General features: G+C 41.4%; 1 protein-coding gene across 1 annotated transcript in view; it reads left to right on the top strand.

The window, feature by feature from the left end:
- itfg2 (integrin alpha FG-GAP repeat containing 2) overlaps nt 1–19,815 on the top strand; it is an 83,378-nt gene that overhangs the window by 18,013 nt on the left and 45,550 nt on the right. Inside the window, exons 7-8 of the mRNA XM_087997281.1 lie at nt 4,311–4,405; nt 9,806–9,859. Coding sequence (XP_087853407.1) covers nt 4,311–4,405; nt 9,806–9,859 — 149 coding nt within the window. The remainder of the gene's footprint in view (nt 1–4,310; nt 4,406–9,805; nt 9,860–19,815) is intronic.

Below are 19,815 nucleotides of genomic sequence, written 5' to 3'. Positions count from 1 at the left end.
CAAGTGGAGCACTTGAATTGCAAGGTATTCCAATGGAAGTGGATCTGTTCAACAGTCTGCCTGAGCTTGGGGGACACCAGCAACTACATAATCTCTCTCAGAAATATCCTGCTAAGAATAACTCCAGGCCGACCCACAGCAAAACCCAAAACCAAGCCACGTCTTGGCCAAATAGTTACAATTTTCTTTAACGCCCAGTAAGATGTTGTAATTGTTGTTGATATGCGAATTTGGGACAGCAATAAAGTCCTACTACTCTTAAATTGCCTTACTCCATTTGTAGACCAGTATCTAGGATGGTGACTAGGAGAGTTTGTACCCTGGAAACTCCACCTGTAACTAGCAATATTCAAATCAGAATCAATGAAGATGAACATCTGCTTAAATGGCCAACCACTTCAAATGGAGTTTGATACCAGTGTGATTGTATCAGTGATCGCAGAATAAGATTTTTAAAATAAAATTCGTTCTGGACTCCAGCCCTTAAATTTGTATAAGACTTCAACCAGCCTGAGAACCTATACCAGGGAAATTTTGCAGATTAAGAATACAACCTCTGTTTTGGTCTCTTATGAAAAGCAGTTGGTTTGGTTACAGTGCTAATAGTAGAAGGCTCGCGCTAAAGCTTGTTAGGGTGAAATTGGTTGTGAGGGATTCACCTAACTTGATTCAACATTGTTCAGTTAGAAAACAACTGCCTGAGTGAAGTCCTAATTAAATACCTGGAAACTTTGCAGGAAGGTCTATGGATAATCAGAGGAGCCAAAACAACTTTGCATATTTACCAGGAAGCAACTCTTTGATTCTGCAAAGCTTGTCCAGTGCCATTTGCCTTATGGGCAAAAGTAGAAGCAGAAGTTAGACTGGAAAGTGAAGGAATCATCAAACCAGTCCATAACATAGAATGGGCAACACCAAATGTACTAATTTTGAAGCCTGCAGGCTCAGTTCGCCTTTGTGGGGAATTTGAGCAAACAGTAAATTGTTTCTTGCAGTTGGATGAATACCAAATCCTTCGGAGAATTTGTATGCAAAGCTAGCAAGAGGTTTGTCCGATATGATGCTTGACATGAGCCACACTTACTTGCAATTGCATTTAGACCAGGATTCTCAGAAGTATACTACAATTAATACCCATAAGAGCCTGTACTAATATATGACGCTGCCATTCAGCGTATCGTTGGCCTGTTCAATTTTGCAGCAGATGATGGAGAACATTTTGCAAGGCTTGCCTCAGGCCACCATTTACTTAGATGTAAATGTAAATTTGTCTAGATGCAGATCCCCTCCTATAATGTAGATTCAAGGACTGCACACCATACAGAATCTGAGGCTTAAGCAATGTTTTATCCAGCATAACCTCCCTGCTTTTAAGCTATATAACTCTGCTAATGAAGGCAAATATCCCATATGCCGCCTTAATCACCAGCCATCTGTCCCAGTAATGGTCTGGTGGACATGCACACCAAGGTCCCTTTGATCCTCTGTGTTTCCCAGGGTCCCGTTATTCATCATGTATTCCCTTGCCTTGTTTGTCCTGCCCACGTGCATTACCTCACATTTACCTAGAGTGAATTCCATTTGCCACTGATCATCCCATCTATATCCTCTTGTGGCTAAGGTAATCCTCCTTATTATTTACGGGTAGCAATTTTTGTGTCATCTGTGAACTGTTAACTCTCCTACATTCAAGTCTAAATCATATACTATATATGATCGGTTATACCAACCTATAACCATAATGGTCAAGGGCCCCATCACTGACTTCTGTGTGACCCCACAGGACAAATTCTTTGAGTTGGAAAAATAATCCTTCAAACATCATTGTCTAGTTCCTGCTTCTCAGCCAATGTGGATCCAATTTGCCAAATTTCCTTCGATCCCGTGGCCTGTTACCTTTGCAGGACCTTAGCAAAAGCCTTGCTAAAGTTCATGTGGACTAAATCATGAGGATTGCCCTCATGCCTGATCCCGTCTTCAAATAATTCAGTCTAGGTGGTCAAATATGACCTCCCCTTAACAAGTCCATGTTGATTGTTCTTGATTAATCTCTGCTTGGATGTAAGTTTGCTCACTGAGCTGGAAGGTTTGTTTTCAGATGTTTCGTCACCATATTGGGTAACATCATCAGCGAGCCTCCAGTGAAACACTGATGGTATGTCCCACTTTTTATTTATGTGTTTAGGTTTCCTTGGGTTGGTAATGTCATTTCCTATGGTGATGCCATTTCCTGTTCTTTTTCTCAGGGGGTGGTAAATGGGATCCAAATCAATGTGTTTGTTGATAGAGTTCCAATTGGAATGCCATTCTTCTAGGAATTCTCGTGGATGTCTCTGTTTGGATTGTCCTAGGATGGATGTGTTGACCCAGTCCAAGTGGTGTCCTTCCTCATCTGTATGTAAAGATATTAGTGAGAGTGGGTCAAGTCTTTTTGTGGCTAGTTGATGTTCATGTATCCCGGTGGCTAGTTTTCTGCCTTTTTGTCCAATGTAGTATTTGTTATAGTTCTTGCAAAATATTTTGTAAATGACATTAGTTTTGCTTATTGTCTGTATAGGGTCTTTCAAGTTCATTAGTTACTGTTTTAAAACAGCATTAAAACAGCAGCTAATGAACTTGAAAGACCCTATACAGACAACAAGCAAAACTGATGTCATTTATAAAATACCTGGCAAGAACTGTGACAAACATGTAGAAAACTAGCCACCAGGATACATGAACATAAACTAGCCACAAAAAAAACATGGCCCACTCTCACTAATATCTTCTCATACAGATGAGAAAGGACACCACTTCAACTGGGACAACATATCCATCCTAGGGCAAGCCAAACAGAGACACACGCAAGAATTCCTAGAAGCATGGTATTCCAACTGGAACACTCTCAACAAACACAGACTTGGATCCCATGTACAGTGAGTTTGGTATGTGTGTATTTACAGAAGGCCTTTGATAACCAGAAAGGGTTTCATGGTAAATTTCTGGACCTGGAGTGGGGCAGATGCTGAATGGACTGAAAGATAGCTATAAAATAAGAGGAGTAATGTAGGGGTTAAGAGAAGTTTTCCACAGGGATAATAGTTAATAATCAGTGGAACGTTCCCAAAATACAGAAAGACATAACTGGCTTACCTGAGGAGGAAGCAACTGCAACTGAAATTCAATAAAGCACAGTGTGAGAGGGCTTATTTTGCTTGGAGGAATAACGAGATCAGTTGTTCTTTGGAAGGTGGGAGACATCAGGTGTCACAATGTTTGCAGGTACAGCTAGTGATTAGGAAGGCTGTTAGAGTGCTGCTCTTTATTATAGGAGGAACTGAACATAAATGCAAGGAAGTTATGCTTCTTTATATGAGGCTACGTCTTAAATACTGTGTAGTTTTGATGTCCATATTTAAGGAAGGATGTAAATGCAATGCAGGTCATTCAGAGGAAGTTCACTAGATTAATACTTGGAGTGAATGTGTAGTCTTATGAGATATGGTTGGACAGGCTTGGGCTGGTTTTCACTGAAGTTTAGAAGTGTGAGGGCTGAATGATTTTCACAAGGTAAACATGGGATGTTTCCTTTTGTAGGTAAGTACAGAACTAGAGGATGCTTTTGAAATTAGAGGCCATTCTTTTCGGACAGAGATGAGGAGTTTCTTTTTTTCCCCCTCAAAGGTTGTCTGAAGTTTGTTTCAGAAGGTAGTGAAAGGTGGATCATTGATTATTTCTAAGACATAGGTAGATATTTTGTTTCAACAAAAATATCAAAGGCTTTTGGGGCCTGGTGATTGTCTTAATATAAGTATGGAGTCATGAGTTTTCGGAATTTACCGGACAATCGGACATACTGCAACTACGTCTATAAACTTTTTCCACCTAATGTGTGTGCTTTGTAAAACAAGGTTCAATAGTAAACAGAAATAGGAACTTAGTTGATTTCTCTTCCTTGACCAAGTAGTACAGAGGCTAGTGTTCGTGTTTCATCTCTCTTGGCTTCCATTATTCAGAGCAGTTTGGGGATTGAATTTTAACTTTCTTTTGACTGTGTGGCTTAGCTACTTAATTAATTGGCTGTAAGGCATATCTTTAACTTTGCGACCGTTCAAATTTTGTTATCTTAAACAAGACTGGTGCCTGATTTGAAGTATGAGTAGATGCTATTGAGTATTGGAAAATTAAAATATTAAATTTGGCAAATATTGTTTTAATAAGTACACAGCTGATTTCCTCCTTATGGTAAAATATTGCTTTTTTTCAAAATCTTGTTTATATTATTAATTCTCTTTTCAGATCCTACATTTTCTTTCTTTCCTTCTCTATAGTGAGGGTCTTATCCGGGATGTTGTCCTTCGCCAAACTTCGGGCAGAATTCACAACAAAAATGTTTCCACTCACTTAATTGGTAGCATCAGTAGAGGTATGTGCATCTATCCTTGAATACCTTCATCAATAATTGAACTAAAATTGAAATGAAGAGATTCCAAGTTGCCTTAAATTCTAATTTGAACAGTTATCGTACAGCTATTAGCACAGATGCCCTCTTAATTGCCTAGTTCATATGTTCCAAAGTTATGTAGTGTGACAACCACAGTAAACCTTAATGGCAGAGTAGGTGGGAAGGTTAAATGTCTGACTAAGGTTCCTATTTCTTCATAAATCATAAGTAGTAATGAATGATCATTAGGAGCAGGAACCCGGTAGTTTTCAACAGACTTCTGGGAAGGTAAGAAGTTTGAGTGGAACCCGAGACACTACACGTGTAGTCTCTCTCACCCTCCCTCCTCCTCTAACCTTAAAAAAAAGGACTCAGTCGGCTGAACAGGTAAGCTTGTTTTGGAGACTAAGTGTAGAGTTATGGCAGCGCAGGCAGTGGAATGTTCCTCCTGCAGGATGTTTGAGGTAGGGGTGACCACCGATGCTCCTGCCGACTTCACCTGCAGGAAGTGCAGCCAGCTCCAGCTCCTCACAGACCGTGTTAGGGAACTGGAGCTGGAGTTGGATGAACTGAGGATTATTCAAGAGGCTGAGAGGGTGATAGATAGAAGCTACAGGGACATAGTTACGCCAGAGAACAGAGGTAGCTGGGTAACAGTTAGAGGTGGGAAGGGAAGGAAGCAGGCAGTGCAGGGATCTTCTGTGGTCGTTCCCCTCAGCAATAAGTATACCGCTTTGGATACTGTTGGGGTAAGCTGCAGTGACCGGGTCTCTGGCACGAGGTCCGGCTCTGAGGCCCAGAAGGGAAAGGGGGAGAGGAGGAGAGCGCTAGTTATAGGAGACTCTTTAGTTAGAGGGACAGACAAGCGGTTCTGTGGACATGGGCGAGACTCTCAGTTGGTTTGTTGCCTCCCGGGTGCCAGGGCACCAATATCCTGGGAGGTAGGTTTGCAAGCACTCTTCGGGGATGGGGCAGTGTTTGTACAGTGTGTCCAGGAAGCTTTTCTAACTCAGTATGTAGATTGTCCGACCAGAGGGGAGGCCATATTGGATTTGGTACTTGGTAACGAACCGGGACAAGTGATGGGCTTGTTAGTGGGTGAGCATTTTGATGATGGTGACCACAATTCTGTGACTTTCACCTTGCTTATGGAGAGAGATAGGTGCGTGCAACAGGGCAGGTTTTACAATTGGGGGAAGGGTAAGACAGGATCTGACAATGCTGCAAGACAGGATCTGAGGAGCATAATTTGGGAGCATAGGCTGTCAGGGAAGGATGTCGTTGAAATGTGGAACTTTTTCAAGGAACAGATACGACGTGTCCTTGATATGTATGTACCTGTCAGGCAGGAAAGAGATGGTCGTGTCAGGGAACCTTGGTTGATGAGGGAGGTTGAATGTCTTGTAAGGAGGAAGAAGGAGGCTTACATAAGATTGAGGAAACAAGGTTCAGACAGAGCGTTGGAGGGATATAGGATAGCCAGGAGGGAGCTGAAGGAAGGGATTAGGAGAGCTAAGAGAGGGCATTAAAAATCTTTGGCGGGTAGGATCAAGGATAACCCCAAGGCCTTTTATGCGTATGTGAGAAACATGAGAACGACGAGAACGAGGGTAGGTCCAATCAAGGACAGTAGTGGGAGACTGTGTATTGAGTCGGAAGAGATAGGAGAGGTCTTGAATGAGTACTATTCTTCAGTATTTACAAATGAGAGGGACCGTATTGTTGAAGAGGAGAATATGAAACGGACTGGTAAGCTAGAGGAGATATTTGTTAGGAAGGAAGATGTGTTGGGCATTTTGAAAAACTTGAGGATAGATGAGTCTCCTGGGCCTGACTGGATATATCCTAGGATTATGTGGGAAGCAAGAGAGGAAATTGCAGAGCCGTTGGCAATGATCCTTTCGTCTTCACTGTCAACGGGGGTGGTGCCAGGGGACTGGAGAGTGGCGAATGTTGTGCCCCTGTTCAAAAAAGGGAATAGGGATAACCCCAGGAATTACAGGCCAGTTAGTCTTACTTCGGTGGTAGGCAAAGTAATGGAAAGGGTACTGAGGGATAGGATTTATGAGTATCTGGAAAGACACTGCTTGATTAGGGACAGCCAGCACGGATTTGTGAGGGGTAGGTCTTGCCTTACAAGTCTTATTGAATTCTTTGAGGAGGTGACCAAGCATGTGGATGAGGGTAGAGCAGTGGATGTAGTGTACATGGATTTTAGTAAGGCATTTGATAAGGTTCCCCATGGTAGGCTTATGCGGAAGGTCAGGAGGCATGGGATAGTGGGAAGTTTGGCCAGTTAGACAGAGTACTGGCTAACCGGTCGAAGTCAGAGAATGGTGGTAAATGGTAAATATTCAGCCTGGAGCCCAGTTACAAGTGGAGTTCCGCAGGGATCAGTTCTGGGTCCTCTGCTGTTTGTAATTTTTATTAATGATTTGGAAGAGGGAGTCGAAGGGTGGGTCAGTAAATTTGCAGACGATACGAAGATTGGTGGAGTTGTGGATAGTGAGGAGGGCTGTTGTCGGTTGCAAAGGGACTTAGATATGATGCAGAGTTGGGCTGAGGAGTGGCAGATGGAGTTCAACCCTGTCAAGTGTGAGGTGGTCCATTTTGGAAGGACAAATAAGAATGCGGAATACAGGGTTAACGGTAGGGTTCTTAGTAAGGTGGAGGAGCAGAGGGATCTTGGGGTCAATGTTCATAGATCTTTGAAAGTTGCCACTCAGGTGGATAGAGCTTGTAAGAAGGCCTATGGTGTATTAGCGTTCATTAGCAGAGGGATTGAATTCAAGAGTCGTGAGGTGATGTTGCAGCTATATAGGACCTTGGTAAGGCCACATTTGGAGTACTGTGTGCAGTTCTGGTCGCCTCATTTTAGGAAAGATGTGGAAGCTTTGGAGAGGGTGCAGAGGAGATTTACCAGGATGTTGCCTGGAATGGAGAATAGGTCGTACGAGGATAGGTTGAGAGTGCTAGGCCTTTTCTCATTGGAACGGTGAAGGATGAGGGGTGACTTGATAGAGGTTTATAAGATGATCAGGGGAATAGATAGAGTAGACAGTCAGAAACTTTTTCCCCGGGTACGACAGAGTGTTACAAGGGGACGTAAATTTAAGGTGAAGGATGGAAGGTATAGGGGGGATGTCAGGTGTAGTTTCTTTACCCAGAGAGTAGTGGGGGCATGGAATGCGCTGCCTGTGGGAGTGGCAGAGTCAGAATCATTGCTGACCTTTAAGCGGCAATTGGATAGGTACATGGATAGGTGCTTAAGCTAGGAAAAATGTTTGGCACAACATCGTGGGCTGAAGAGCCTGTTCTGTGCTGTATTGTTCTATGTTTCTATGATCATTTGGACAGGCAAATGTCCATCTAGTGTCTGGATAGCATCTGTAATATATAGTATACTTTAATTTGAAATTAGCACATTTTATATTAATTGACTTCATAATTACAGTGAGTTCAGGCATGTGATTATAAAAGGATACTAAAACCTTGTGACAAGATAAAGTGACAAGACTTTTTTGACAAAGATGTCTTTGGTGTGCTCTAACTGGTGTACTCCAGCGGTTATGTGATGATGAATATTATAGCAGCTATTTGACCTTACGATTTCTAAAAAAGTGCCATGACTTGAAGCATGATCTCTGCAATTTATGCAAAGTTCCTGAAACAATCACATCTATGCAACCTTATTGAATGTGTCTGGAGAGTGACTTATTGGAATCCAATAGGTTAGAGCAGCATTCTAAATTACTGAAGAGGTTTTATGCATTTTGTGATAGTTATTTTGAACCACTTTTACATGAAGGCTGCTTTGTCTTGATTGTTACCAAAATCATCAGACTGTCCCATCACTATATAGTAATGTGATTAGTAAATTATTTTGCAAATGTAATCATCGTTGTAGGTAAAGAACCCGACCAGTTTTGCATTTAACAATGTCCACTGTCAGCGAGTGAAGAAGGGCTAAGTTAATCTATTTTATTTGTGCAGGGTGAAAATTCGTACTTGGGAAGAAATCTCTGCTCTTTTTTTGTGCTGTTGAACCACTTACCTTAATTTGGACATAAACCTGAACACTGCAATATAAAGTCTATTTTGAAAAATGACACTTTAAACAACACTGCTCCTTAAGTTTATTTTGTCATATTGAGCATGGTGTTCAGAAAAGTAGATAAAGTGCAAAATATATTAAGAAGATTGTGGAATTGAAACATTTAAACGGGGAACTGCTGACTTGTTATATGTATAATAGTTTTACAGAAATATAAAGCCAACAAAGTAAGAAGATGGGTTAAGATTATTGATATCTGTGAATGGATGATGTAAATTGGCAAAAATCCAGGAGGGTTATGTTACATATCTCGAACAGTGCCTGCTAGGTTTATCGTTCATTAACTTGAACAGAAGGGGAAAATTTCTTCAGGGGTCAGGAGGGGGATGGGGCTGGGGAGGGGAAGGTAGCTGGGAATGAGATAGGTAGATGAATGTGGGGGGTGATGGTGGTAGGTTGGAACAGATAGATGCAAAGGAAGATATACAGGTTATGACAGTTCAAGAGAGTGGTGCCAAGTTGGAGGGTTGGATCAGGGATAACGTGGGGGGAGGGGAGATGAGGAGGAAACTGGCGAAATTGACATTGATTCCGTGTGGTTGAACTCTACCTCCCACTCTGCCAAGGACATGCTAGTCCTGGGCTGCCTCCACGACCAAATCCTAGCCACCCGATGACTGGAGGAAGAACACCTCATCTTCCGCCTTGAGACCCTCCAACTACATGGAATCAATGTCGATTTCACCAGTTTCCTCATTCTTCTCCCCCCGCCCGCCCCCCCCCCCCATTATCCTAGATCCAACCCTCCAACTTGGCACCGCGATCTTGAACTGTCATACCTGTTCATCTTTCTCCCCACTAATCTGCTTCACCCTCCGCTCTGACCTATCACCAATACCCTCCCCAACCTTCATCTACCTATCGCATTCAAAGCTACCTTTCTCCCCCCCCACCCCTCCTCCCTCAAACGTCCCAGCCTCCGCTCAATTTGCCTCTCAGCTCTCCACTCACCCCATTTTCCTGATGAAGAGCTTATGTTGTTGACTCTCCTGCTCCTCGGCTGCTGCCTGATTGGTTGCGCTTTTCTCGTGCCATACTTTTTGACTTGTGGGAGAACTTTCCCAATTTTGACATGTGTTCTCAGATATTAGCAAGAAGAACTTTAAAAGGTCAATAGAAATGTATGTGCCTTTGCTGTTTCTGGTGACTTGGTCAATGCCATTTGAGCCATTCAGTTTCATTCCTTTTACCAGAGTTTGTACTAGTTAGAAACCACCTGAGTGATTTGCTATTGTCAGTAAATATTCAATTTTTTTTTTCCCCTACAGGCTCCAGTGATGATTCATCCAAGGCTGGCTTATTTGCTCTTTGCACATTGGATGGTAAGGACTTGTAATTATTTCTAGTTTGGCATAACAATAAAGTCTAGAGATTTTATTTTCTCTCCAACATGTTTTTCAAACCAGCAAGGTCAATCATTACCTTTTCTCACTGTCATCTAAGATAGTGCATTATTCCACAATGAATGGTTATCCACATTATATTCACGGTTTAAGAATGGTGGTAAGGACAAGCCAGGGAGCTATAGACCAATGAGCCTGATGGTGGTGGGCAGGTTGTTGGAGGGAATGCTGTACATGTATTTGGAAAGGCAAGGGCTGTTAGGGATAGTCAACATGGCTTTGTGTGTAGAAAGTGATGTCTCACAAACTTAATTGAGTTTTTTGACAATGTAACAAAGGATTGATGAGGGCACAGCTGTAGATGTGATCTATGCGGGCTTCAGTAACGCGTTCAACAAGGTTCCCTATGGGAGACTGGTGAACAAGGTTAGATCTCAAGGAATACAGGGAGAACTAGCCATTTGGATACAAAGGTAGAAGACAGAGGGTGGTGGTGGAGGGTTTTTTTTCAGACTGGAGACCTGTGACCAGCGGAGTGCCATAAGCATCAGTGCTAGGTCCACTACTTTTTGTCATTTATATAAATGATTTAGATGTGAGCATAAACAGCATAGTTCGTAAGTTTGCAGATGACATCAAAATTGGAGGTGCAGTGGATAGTGAAGATTATAATGGGATCTTGATCGGATGGGCCAAAGGGCTGAGAAGAGGCGGGTGGAGGTTAATTCAGATAAATATGAGGTACTGCATTTTGGGAAAGCAAATCTTAACAGGACTTGCACACTTAATGGTAAGCTCCTAGGGGGTGTTGCTGGACAAAGAGACCTTGGAGTGCAGGTTCATAGCTCCTTGAAAGTGGAGTTGCAGGTAGATAGAATAGTGAAGGTGTTTGGTATGCTTTCGCTTATTGGTCAGAGTATAGAGTACAAGAGTTGGGAGGCCATGTTGCGGCTGTACAGGATATTGGTTAGGCCATTATTGGAATATTGTATGCAATTCTGATCTCCTTCCTATCAGAAAGATGATGTGAAACTTGAAAATGTTCAGAAAAAATTTATAAGGACGTTGCCAGGGTTGGAGGACTTGAGCTATGGGGTGACGTTGAACAGGCTAGGGCTATTTTCCTTAGAGCATCGGAGGCTGAGGGGTGACCTTTGTAGAGGTTTGTGAAATCATGTTGGGTATGGATAGGATAAATAGACAAAGTCTTTTCCCTGGGTTGGGGAAGCCAGAACTAGAGGGCATAGGTTTAGGTTGAAAGGGGAAAAATATAAGAGACCTAAATGACAACTTTTTCACGCAGAGGGTGGTACGTGTATGGAATGAGCTGCCAGAGGAAGTGGTGGAGGCTGGTACAATTGCAACATTTAAGAGGCATCTGGATGGGTATCTGAATAGGAAGAGTTTGGAGGGATATGGGCTGGGTGCTGGCAGGGGGGACTAGATTGGGTTGGGATATCTGGTCAGCATGGGTCTGTTTCCATGCTGTACATCTATGACTCAGTGTATATACTATCTTCAGAATGCCTTTGTACATTATTTCACTTAAAATATTTAACAGATGGTCCCATAAGAGTTGGTATTTCAGCAGCTAAAGTACTTTTTAATGCATTCTTCATATTTTCTTTGCTTGTCAAGCTATACGTCAGCTTTTCTCATTTTCACCCATGAGAAATAGTATGAACACAGCTGTCCTAGAGAACTCCTCAACAAAATTAGTATCAATAAAAATGTCTAATTTCAATTTCTTTGGACCACCCAAAGATGGGAACATGAGTACACGTTTTCTCCGGGTTTAATTTTTAAACTGTTTTATTTTTCCTTTTATTTTTCTTTTTATTTTCTACTTTAGCGTAACGTCAATACATCAAAACTAGTAGTTGATCTGAGTGTTAAGTAATTCACAGGACCAATTAAATTTCACACATATTCTATTACCTTTAGATGTGACATCATCTTTGTAATATGCCAGTATGATTAACCAGGATGAGAATATCACTTTCTAAATAGGATTGTTGATGCATATTGTTCTGGATACACTCTGCTTAACATCTAAACCAATATATGTAAAAGCTCAACAAACCTGATGCCTGATTTTTAAATTCTACCCTGCTCTTAGTAATAACATACTTCTCAAATTTGGCAGTACTACTCTCATAGGAATTTGTGAAGATGCCTGTTGGTTTTCCTTTGACACTTTTTATGACGTTTATCAACCTTCATAAAACTACATTATCTGGCCATTCTTGCATAGCTGTTTGTGGAAGTTTTGTGTGCATTGATTTGCTGCCACATTTCTGACATTGCAACAGTGACTGCACTTCAGAATACTTAATTGGCTGTCAAATGTGTTGGACATGTAGTTCTCTTAAAAAGTGCTACATAAAAACAAGTTTGTGGTTCTATGGTAAGTAAAACCTTGGATAACTTTTTTTGTTTTTGGCAAGGAATCGAGGATTTTTTGGGAGCTGACAGGAAGTTGAAGTTGAGACAATAATGAGAACCATTTTGTTGATTTTGAGTGTCCGAGCAGGCTTGACAAGCTAAATGCCCTTGTGAACACCAGCTTTTTGTGTTCTAGACTTTTGGTTGAATGTAACATAGTCTTAGCAAAACTGATCTCACTGATACGACATCCTGGAAATGTAATTGTTCAACATTTAAAGTTCTTCCACTGCCTCTTTAGGCCAAAAACACTTCTCTCTGAAAAGCAATATGCACAGAAAAGTATCTCCTATGGTGATTGATCCACATTTTAATGACCATGTTGTCAAAAGAGCAAATATGATTTTTAAGAGTACTTTTCCAATGGTGCAGAATTGAGTTAACATCTGTATCACTTAGTTGCTCTTCAAAATCACTAACATCTAGCCTCATTTTAGTCTTAATTCTAACTACATGCACACCTGTACAAATCAAGTGATGAGCCAAAACTGATTGCCCCTTCTCTGGCTTTTCAGAATTAACCTCAAACTTGCCGATTATCAAATTCTTTGTTTTGTCTCTCTTAATAGTTTGTACTTACATTTATTAGTAGTCACCAAATATCACAAGCAGGAGGATTTGCACATCTCAAAAGAATTAAAAAGGCTTCTACACAAACCCATGGCCACATTAGTAGGCATTCTCCTTAGAGTACTGCATGAATTGAAGAATTATTGAAGGCCACACAGCAGGACGAATTGTTGAAAGAGGGTGGAAGTTAGATGGATATTCAACAGGTGGCCATATGAAGGCTTTTCAGGGAACATTTCTTCCAGCCAGCCTTCAACAGGCCTTCAAATATGTGAAATGTCTGCTCTTTGGTCAGTGTGATTTCACTGAAATCTACGAACCAACTCAGAGCTAGAGAACCACTGCTTTGCCAGTGGAGGTGAAGGTGATTTTGATGATGAACCTTTTATATGTCTGCCTCTTTGCAGTCTGGAATTGAAGATATTTATAGCATCCACTGCTAAAGGGAGAGCAGTGTGGCTGTCTATTCAGTGGGACCAAACAATATTTAATTCTCTCTTGACAGCAAAGCAAATGGAACGTGCATGTGGACTTACTTGGGTGTCAGGCATCCCCACAGTTCAGGATGCCATCGAATGTGAGCACACCATTTTCTGGTGATTGCAAGTAAAGCCCACTTCTCATCAGAGCTGGAAGGGATTTCACTCTCCCAACAATAGCCTGTTGCCTGATAATAGGCAGTAAATCATCCAGGTCAGCATCGATTCTGGCAACAGATATGCCTTCCTTCTGTGGAAGTTCACTATCAGTTGCAATTAAGCTGCCAGGGCAAACCAAATGATGGCTATCTGCTGACAGCATAGTTGACTACTCCGAGAATGAACACTGTTGCCACACAAAGTATGATACTGTAGATCATGGGTGCTAAAATGATTCTGTGGGGATTCTATGAAACTTCTGCCTGGACTGCTTGGGAGGTGTTTTGATTGGAATGTCAGATTAGGAGCAGGCCATTCAGCCCGTCAAGCCTACCACACCATTCAATATGATCATGGCTGATTGAACTCATCAATACCTTTTACCCACCTCAATCCCCATATCATTGTATATCACTGGTAATCAGAAATCTATCAAACTCTACCTTTAAAATTGCTCAAAAGGCTGTACCTCCAAAGCCCTCTGATTAAAACTTCCAAGGATTCACAATCCTCTAAGTTTTTAAAAGAATCGCCTCATCCCTGACCAAAATGGCGTACCTCTTATTTTTAAAATATGCTACCTGGTCCTAGACTCTCCAACCAGGGGAAACATCTTACTTTCAATTATACTTTAAGGTTTATCTCTAAGTATTTTGTAAGTTTTAGTGAGATCACTTCTCATTCATTGAGGTAAGGAGGGCATTTCAGGATGGCAATCTGTAACGTGTGGAGCACCACAGGGTTCAGTACTGGAACCACAAGTAGGTACGATATGTAATATGACTTGAAATAAATTGCAAACTTGGCGATAGTAGTCAATGACACACAAAAGTAAGTGGGAAGGCAAGTGGTCAGAGTGGGCAGGAGTATATAAACAGGCAAGGTGAATGGCAAAATCCTGGTAGATAGGATATAGAGTCATACAGCACAGAAATAGGTCCTTAAGCTCAACTCATCCATGCCGACTAGGTTTCATAAACTGAACTGGTTTCATAAATTGAACTTGTTCCATTTTCCTGTATTTTGCCCATATCCTTCTAAACCTTTCCTATCCATGTGCCTGTCCAAATAACTTTTAAATGTTGTGATTGTACCAGCCTTTACCACTTACTCTGACAGCCCATTTCATATAGACATCACAGTCTGTGTAAAGAAAATTGCCCTCAGGTCCCTTTTAACTCTTGCCCCTCTCAACTTAAACCTATGCCCTCAAGTTTTGGTCTCCCTCACCCTGGGAAAATACCTTGACTGTTCATCTTATCTGTGCTGCTCATGATTTTCTAAACTTCTACAAGGTCTCCACCCTTGGTCTCCACCCTTGGTCTCCACCCTTGGCCTCCTACACTCCAGGGAAAAAAATCCCAGCCTATCCTTAACTCAAATCTTCCAGTCTCAGTAACATTCTTGTAAATTGTTTTTGCACCCTTTTCCAGTTTAATAACATCCTATAGCAGGGTGACCAGAATCATATGCAGTACTCCAAATGTGGCCGTACCAATATCTTGTACATCTGTATTATGATGTCCCAACTCCTGTAACTCAGTGCTCTGACAAATGAAGGCAAGCGTACCAAATGCTGCCTTCACTACCGTGTCTTACTGTGATACCACTTTGAAGGAAATGTGCACCTTAACCCCTAGGGCCCTATAGAGTGTGACAGCACTCTATAGGGCCCTAGTATTAACTGTGTAAATTTTGCCCTGGTTTGTCTTAGCTAAATTTAAGCCTTGCAAAGTTGTGCACTTTGGCAGGATAAATAGAGGACTTGGCTATTACGTGAGTGAAGAAAGACTGTAGAAAGCTGCAGCATCAAGGGATTCGAAAATCCTCTTGTATAAATCTTGAAAAGCTAAGCTACAAGTTCAGCAGGTTAGAGGGAAGGCAAGTGGAATATTGTCCTTTATTTTATATAAGCATAAAAATAGGGAAGACTTGCTAAAACTGTAAGGCAATAGTCAAACTACACCCAGAATACTGTCAACAGTTTTGACCCTCTTAAGGGAAACATAATGGTATTGACAACAATCCAGAGTAGGTTCTTGATTGCTTGGAAGAGTTTTCTTATGAGGAGAGGTTGAATGCATTAGGCGTGTACTTGTTGGAATTTAGAAGAATGAGATGCAACCTTATTGAAATATGTAAGATTCTCAAGGGACTTGACCCAGTTGATGTGGAGAAGTTTATCCCCATGTGGTAGAGTCTAGGACCACCGGGCATAATTTCAGTTTAAGTGGTTGTTTATTTAAAGCTGATGAGGAATTTTGTTTGTGAGGATAGTGAATTTGTGGAATTTCTTTACTACTGAAGCTGTATTGTTCAGTATATTCAAGTGTGAGGCAGACAGATTTTTAATTAGAGAGAGAGAGATTCAAGGGTTATGGGGAAAAAGGCAGAAAAGTGGAACTGTCAGATCAGCCTTGATCTCATTGGTTGATGGAGTAGACTTACTGGGCCAAATGGCTGCTTCTATTCCTTTGTCTTATTTGTTGGTCTACTGGCCTGAGAAGGGTGCAGTGTACACCATCCCTACTTTCCCAGTACTATTGCCATTGTCCCACAAACCAAAACTCATTTATATTGCATCAGTCTTTTAATGACATATTCATTTTATTTAAACTTACTTGGCCTATGCTAATTTGCGTGTGATTCAGGGAATAGTCCAGAATTTTGAATATCTGCTACATTTGGTTCTTAATGTCTCAAACTAGCTATGCAGAGTGTCTTCCTTCTCCAGCCTATGTTTGGAACTCATATGTACCACAGTGACTGGATCCTCCACTTCCCACTGCCCTGAACGGATGTCCCAAATCCTGCAACTGAGCAAGCAGCTTTTCTGGGCTGTTGCCTTTTGCTGCAGAGAGCACCACACTGTTTAATATACATGACAATAGCAGTATAATTTGGTTATGCATGGTAAATGTATTATAATGTGAATAAATAGGTAAGTTTCTCCACTTTGGGAGCCAAAATGGGAAGGTGCATTATTGTCTGGCTATAAATTGAGCGAGGGGAATATGCAATGAGTCTTGGGTGTCCTCACATACTAGTTGCTTGAAGGTAAACATGCAGGTGGAGCAGGCAGTCAAGAGGAAAATGGTATATTGACCTTCATGATTTGAGTACAGAAGCAAAGTTGTCTAGTTGCATTTATATAGGGTCTTGGTGAGACTACAGCTGGAATATTATAGAGTGAGTGTAGCGCAGCTTTACCATATTGACTCCTGGGATGGCATGACTGATGTAAGTGGTGGTGTTGGTGTTGGACTGGGGTGGAAAGGCAAAAAGTCATGCAACATCAGGTTATAGTCCAACAGGTTTATTTGGAAGTACTAGCTTTCGGAGCGCTGCTCCTTCATCCAGTAGCTGTGGAGCAGGATCATAAGACCTTTTGGTCTTACTCCACAACTACCTCATGAAGGAGCAGTGCTCCAGAAGCTAGTGCTTCCAAATAAACCTGTTGGACTATAACCTGGTGTTGCGTGATTTTTTAAAAAAAATTATGACTGATGTAAAAGAGGTTGAATCAGTTAGGATTATATTTGCTAGAGTTCAGAAGAATGAAGGATGACTTCAATGAAACCTATAAAAGTCTAACAAGACTAGGCAGGCAAGTGCAGGAAGGATGTTCCCTATGACAGGAATCTAGAACCCAGAGGCACAGGCTAAGGGTATGGATAGACCATTTTTGACTGAGAGGAGGAGAAATTTCTTCACCCAGACAGTGGTGAGCCTGTGGAAGTCACTATCACAGAAACCAGTCAAGGTCAAAACATCATTTAATTTCAGGATCAAGTTGGATATAGCACTTGAGGCTAAAAGGATCTTGAATATGGGGAAAAGGAGGAATAGATTATTGACTTGGATGATCAGCCATGATCATAATGAATGTGGAGCAGGCTGAATATGCTATGTTCTGTGTTTCTATTACAACTGTATTTTTTTTCCCCAGCTCTTGAATGGTTTCCTGTACCAGGGTAGTGATTGCCAGTGATTTCATCCATCCCGCAGCCTTCATTTGCAACCAAATAAGTTGAAAGAAACCTAAATGAGTTGAGCAGTTGCAAAGGTCATGCTTCCTGCAATTCTGTTCTCTGTTACCCTCTCACTTGCCTCACTTCCTGTCACACCTTCCTTTATCTGACCAATGACCAAATCAGAAAACCCTATTTAAGGGTTGTGACTACCTGCTGGGATAAAGTGTCTCGGTAATGTTTGCCCTCCCTGATGCATTGCAGTGTCTGTAATTCAACCTGTAGTTCTCAACCTCTAAGCTGAGGCTGCACAAGCTGCAATGGATTTTGTTGGTGTCCCAGAGCTCCAACATGCAGCAGCCAATGACCCATCTATGCTGTTTGACTGTGAATGTGCAGAGTCATTCCAAGGTTCTGTGTACATTGGCAGGTTGATTGTAGCACTGACATCTGGTTCCAGAAGTTGTGGCCACACATGAACCTTCGAGGACTGCGCAGCCAGAAAGAAAATTAGGGGAAATGCTGTCACAACCCATATGTCTTGTAATTCTTAATGTGATTTATTATCTACTTAATTATTCAATTGATTTATTTTTAATTTTTAAATGTATTTAATTAACTTTACTACCAGTTCCTAAACCTTAGGAATAGAATCAACCTTAGTTACTTATCAGACACTCCACTCAATGCTGGCTTCTTCTCCTCGGTTAAGAGCCAACTCCTGGAAAGTGCAAAAGTTGGAAAATGCAAAGCAAGGAACACTTCCATCCCATCTTTCCCTTCCTCACCTAACTGCCAACACACTGTGCTAAAGTGCACAGAAATGTCTCTATTTATAATTTCTGAGTTAGCTCGGCCTCAGGTACAGAAACACCAGTTTTGGCTGATTTCCTTGATTAACTAACTTTGGCTTCACTCCAGTAGCGAGCTTGTAAAAACATGGAGGGTGGTAAATAAGGTTGATGAGCTACAGGCACAAGCACAGACATGCACTGATGATTTGGTTGCAGTAACATAGGTTTAGCTCAAACAGAGGAAAAATGAGCTATTCGTAAACTTATTGGCAATGTATTTAGGAAAGGTAAATGAGGAAAAATAGAGAAAGGGTTGCATTATCGATCTCTGGATGGTCAAAGATCATCCAGATCTTTGGAAATGATTTCTTGGACACCTCAGAAGTCCCAACGCACTGACTCTGTGGGAGTTTCAGTAGGTAATTCACCTGCTCCTCTAGACTGTCTTACAAAAATAAAAGGTTCTGGCTCTGAGAGTTGGAGACTTCAAACAGTTCTGACTTATTTGATGATGGATGGAAAAATCCTTATCTACTTCCTGTGTAACTGACTCCACTCCCCACCACCACCACCTCTGGTTACCACATCACTCCTATTGACCTCCCAAACTCAGCCTGCCTAAGATTTGCAGAACTGAGTTGGTTCTAAACGATCTTCCATTGGAAGGTCGCTCAGAAAAGTTAGAAGGCACGTCTTTAATTTCTTCTGTCCGATCAGGACATCAAACAGGATTTTAATCCTGCTGTTTGGGTACTTGGAAGATATGATGTACTTCAAAGACTGAATTCATTTTTAAAAATTAAGTGCAAGAGAAATTGGGGCAACTTGGTCGCACCATGGTTAGCACTGCAGCCTCACAGCACCAGGGCCTCGGTTTGATTTCACCCCTGGGTGACTATCTGTATGGAGTTTGCGTGTTCTCCCTGTGTCTGTGTGGGTTTCCTTTGGGTGATCCATTTTCCTGCCATAATCCCAAGGTGTGCAGGTTAGGTATATTCACAATGCTGAAAATAAATTGTTCTGTAGTATCCAGGGATGTGAAGAGGAGATGAAGGAAATTTACAATTGCAGAAAGAAATGGAGTTCTTCAAAAAACCCACTAATGACTGAGACAATAAGTGTAAAGAGCAAAGGGGGGATGAATTCCTAAACAATAAAAAAAGTGTTCCCTTGATCAGTGTATTTTCAGTGTATTTTGATAAAAGGCTGTGTTGGATCTAGTTCAGGGAATGAATTGGGGAAAGTGAATATGTTTCAGTTGGAAATCATTTATTAGGCTTGGCATAGCTATGGAATGGCACAAAGAAGAAATAAATATGTAAATACTTAAATGGAAGAGAGCTAATTTAAATATTTTGAAAATGAATCTATATTAGGTGGTTTGTAATCAAAGATTGGCAGGCAAATATATATATCATGGGATTCAAAGAAGGAAATTATGAATATACAGGCAGATTGAATTTCCATGTAGAGAAGAGTATTCAAAGCTAGTGCTTCCTGACTGACTAAACATTTTA

Source organism: Chiloscyllium plagiosum, unplaced genomic scaffold (genome assembly GCF_037043375.1).
Source record: "Chiloscyllium plagiosum isolate Xiang-an unplaced genomic scaffold, Cpla_swu_hap1 HiC_scaffold_19, whole genome shotgun sequence".
Classification (NCBI taxonomy): Eukaryota; Metazoa; Chordata; class Chondrichthyes; order Orectolobiformes; family Hemiscylliidae; genus Chiloscyllium; species Chiloscyllium plagiosum.
This window is presented reverse-complemented; position numbering and strand designations above follow the sequence as displayed.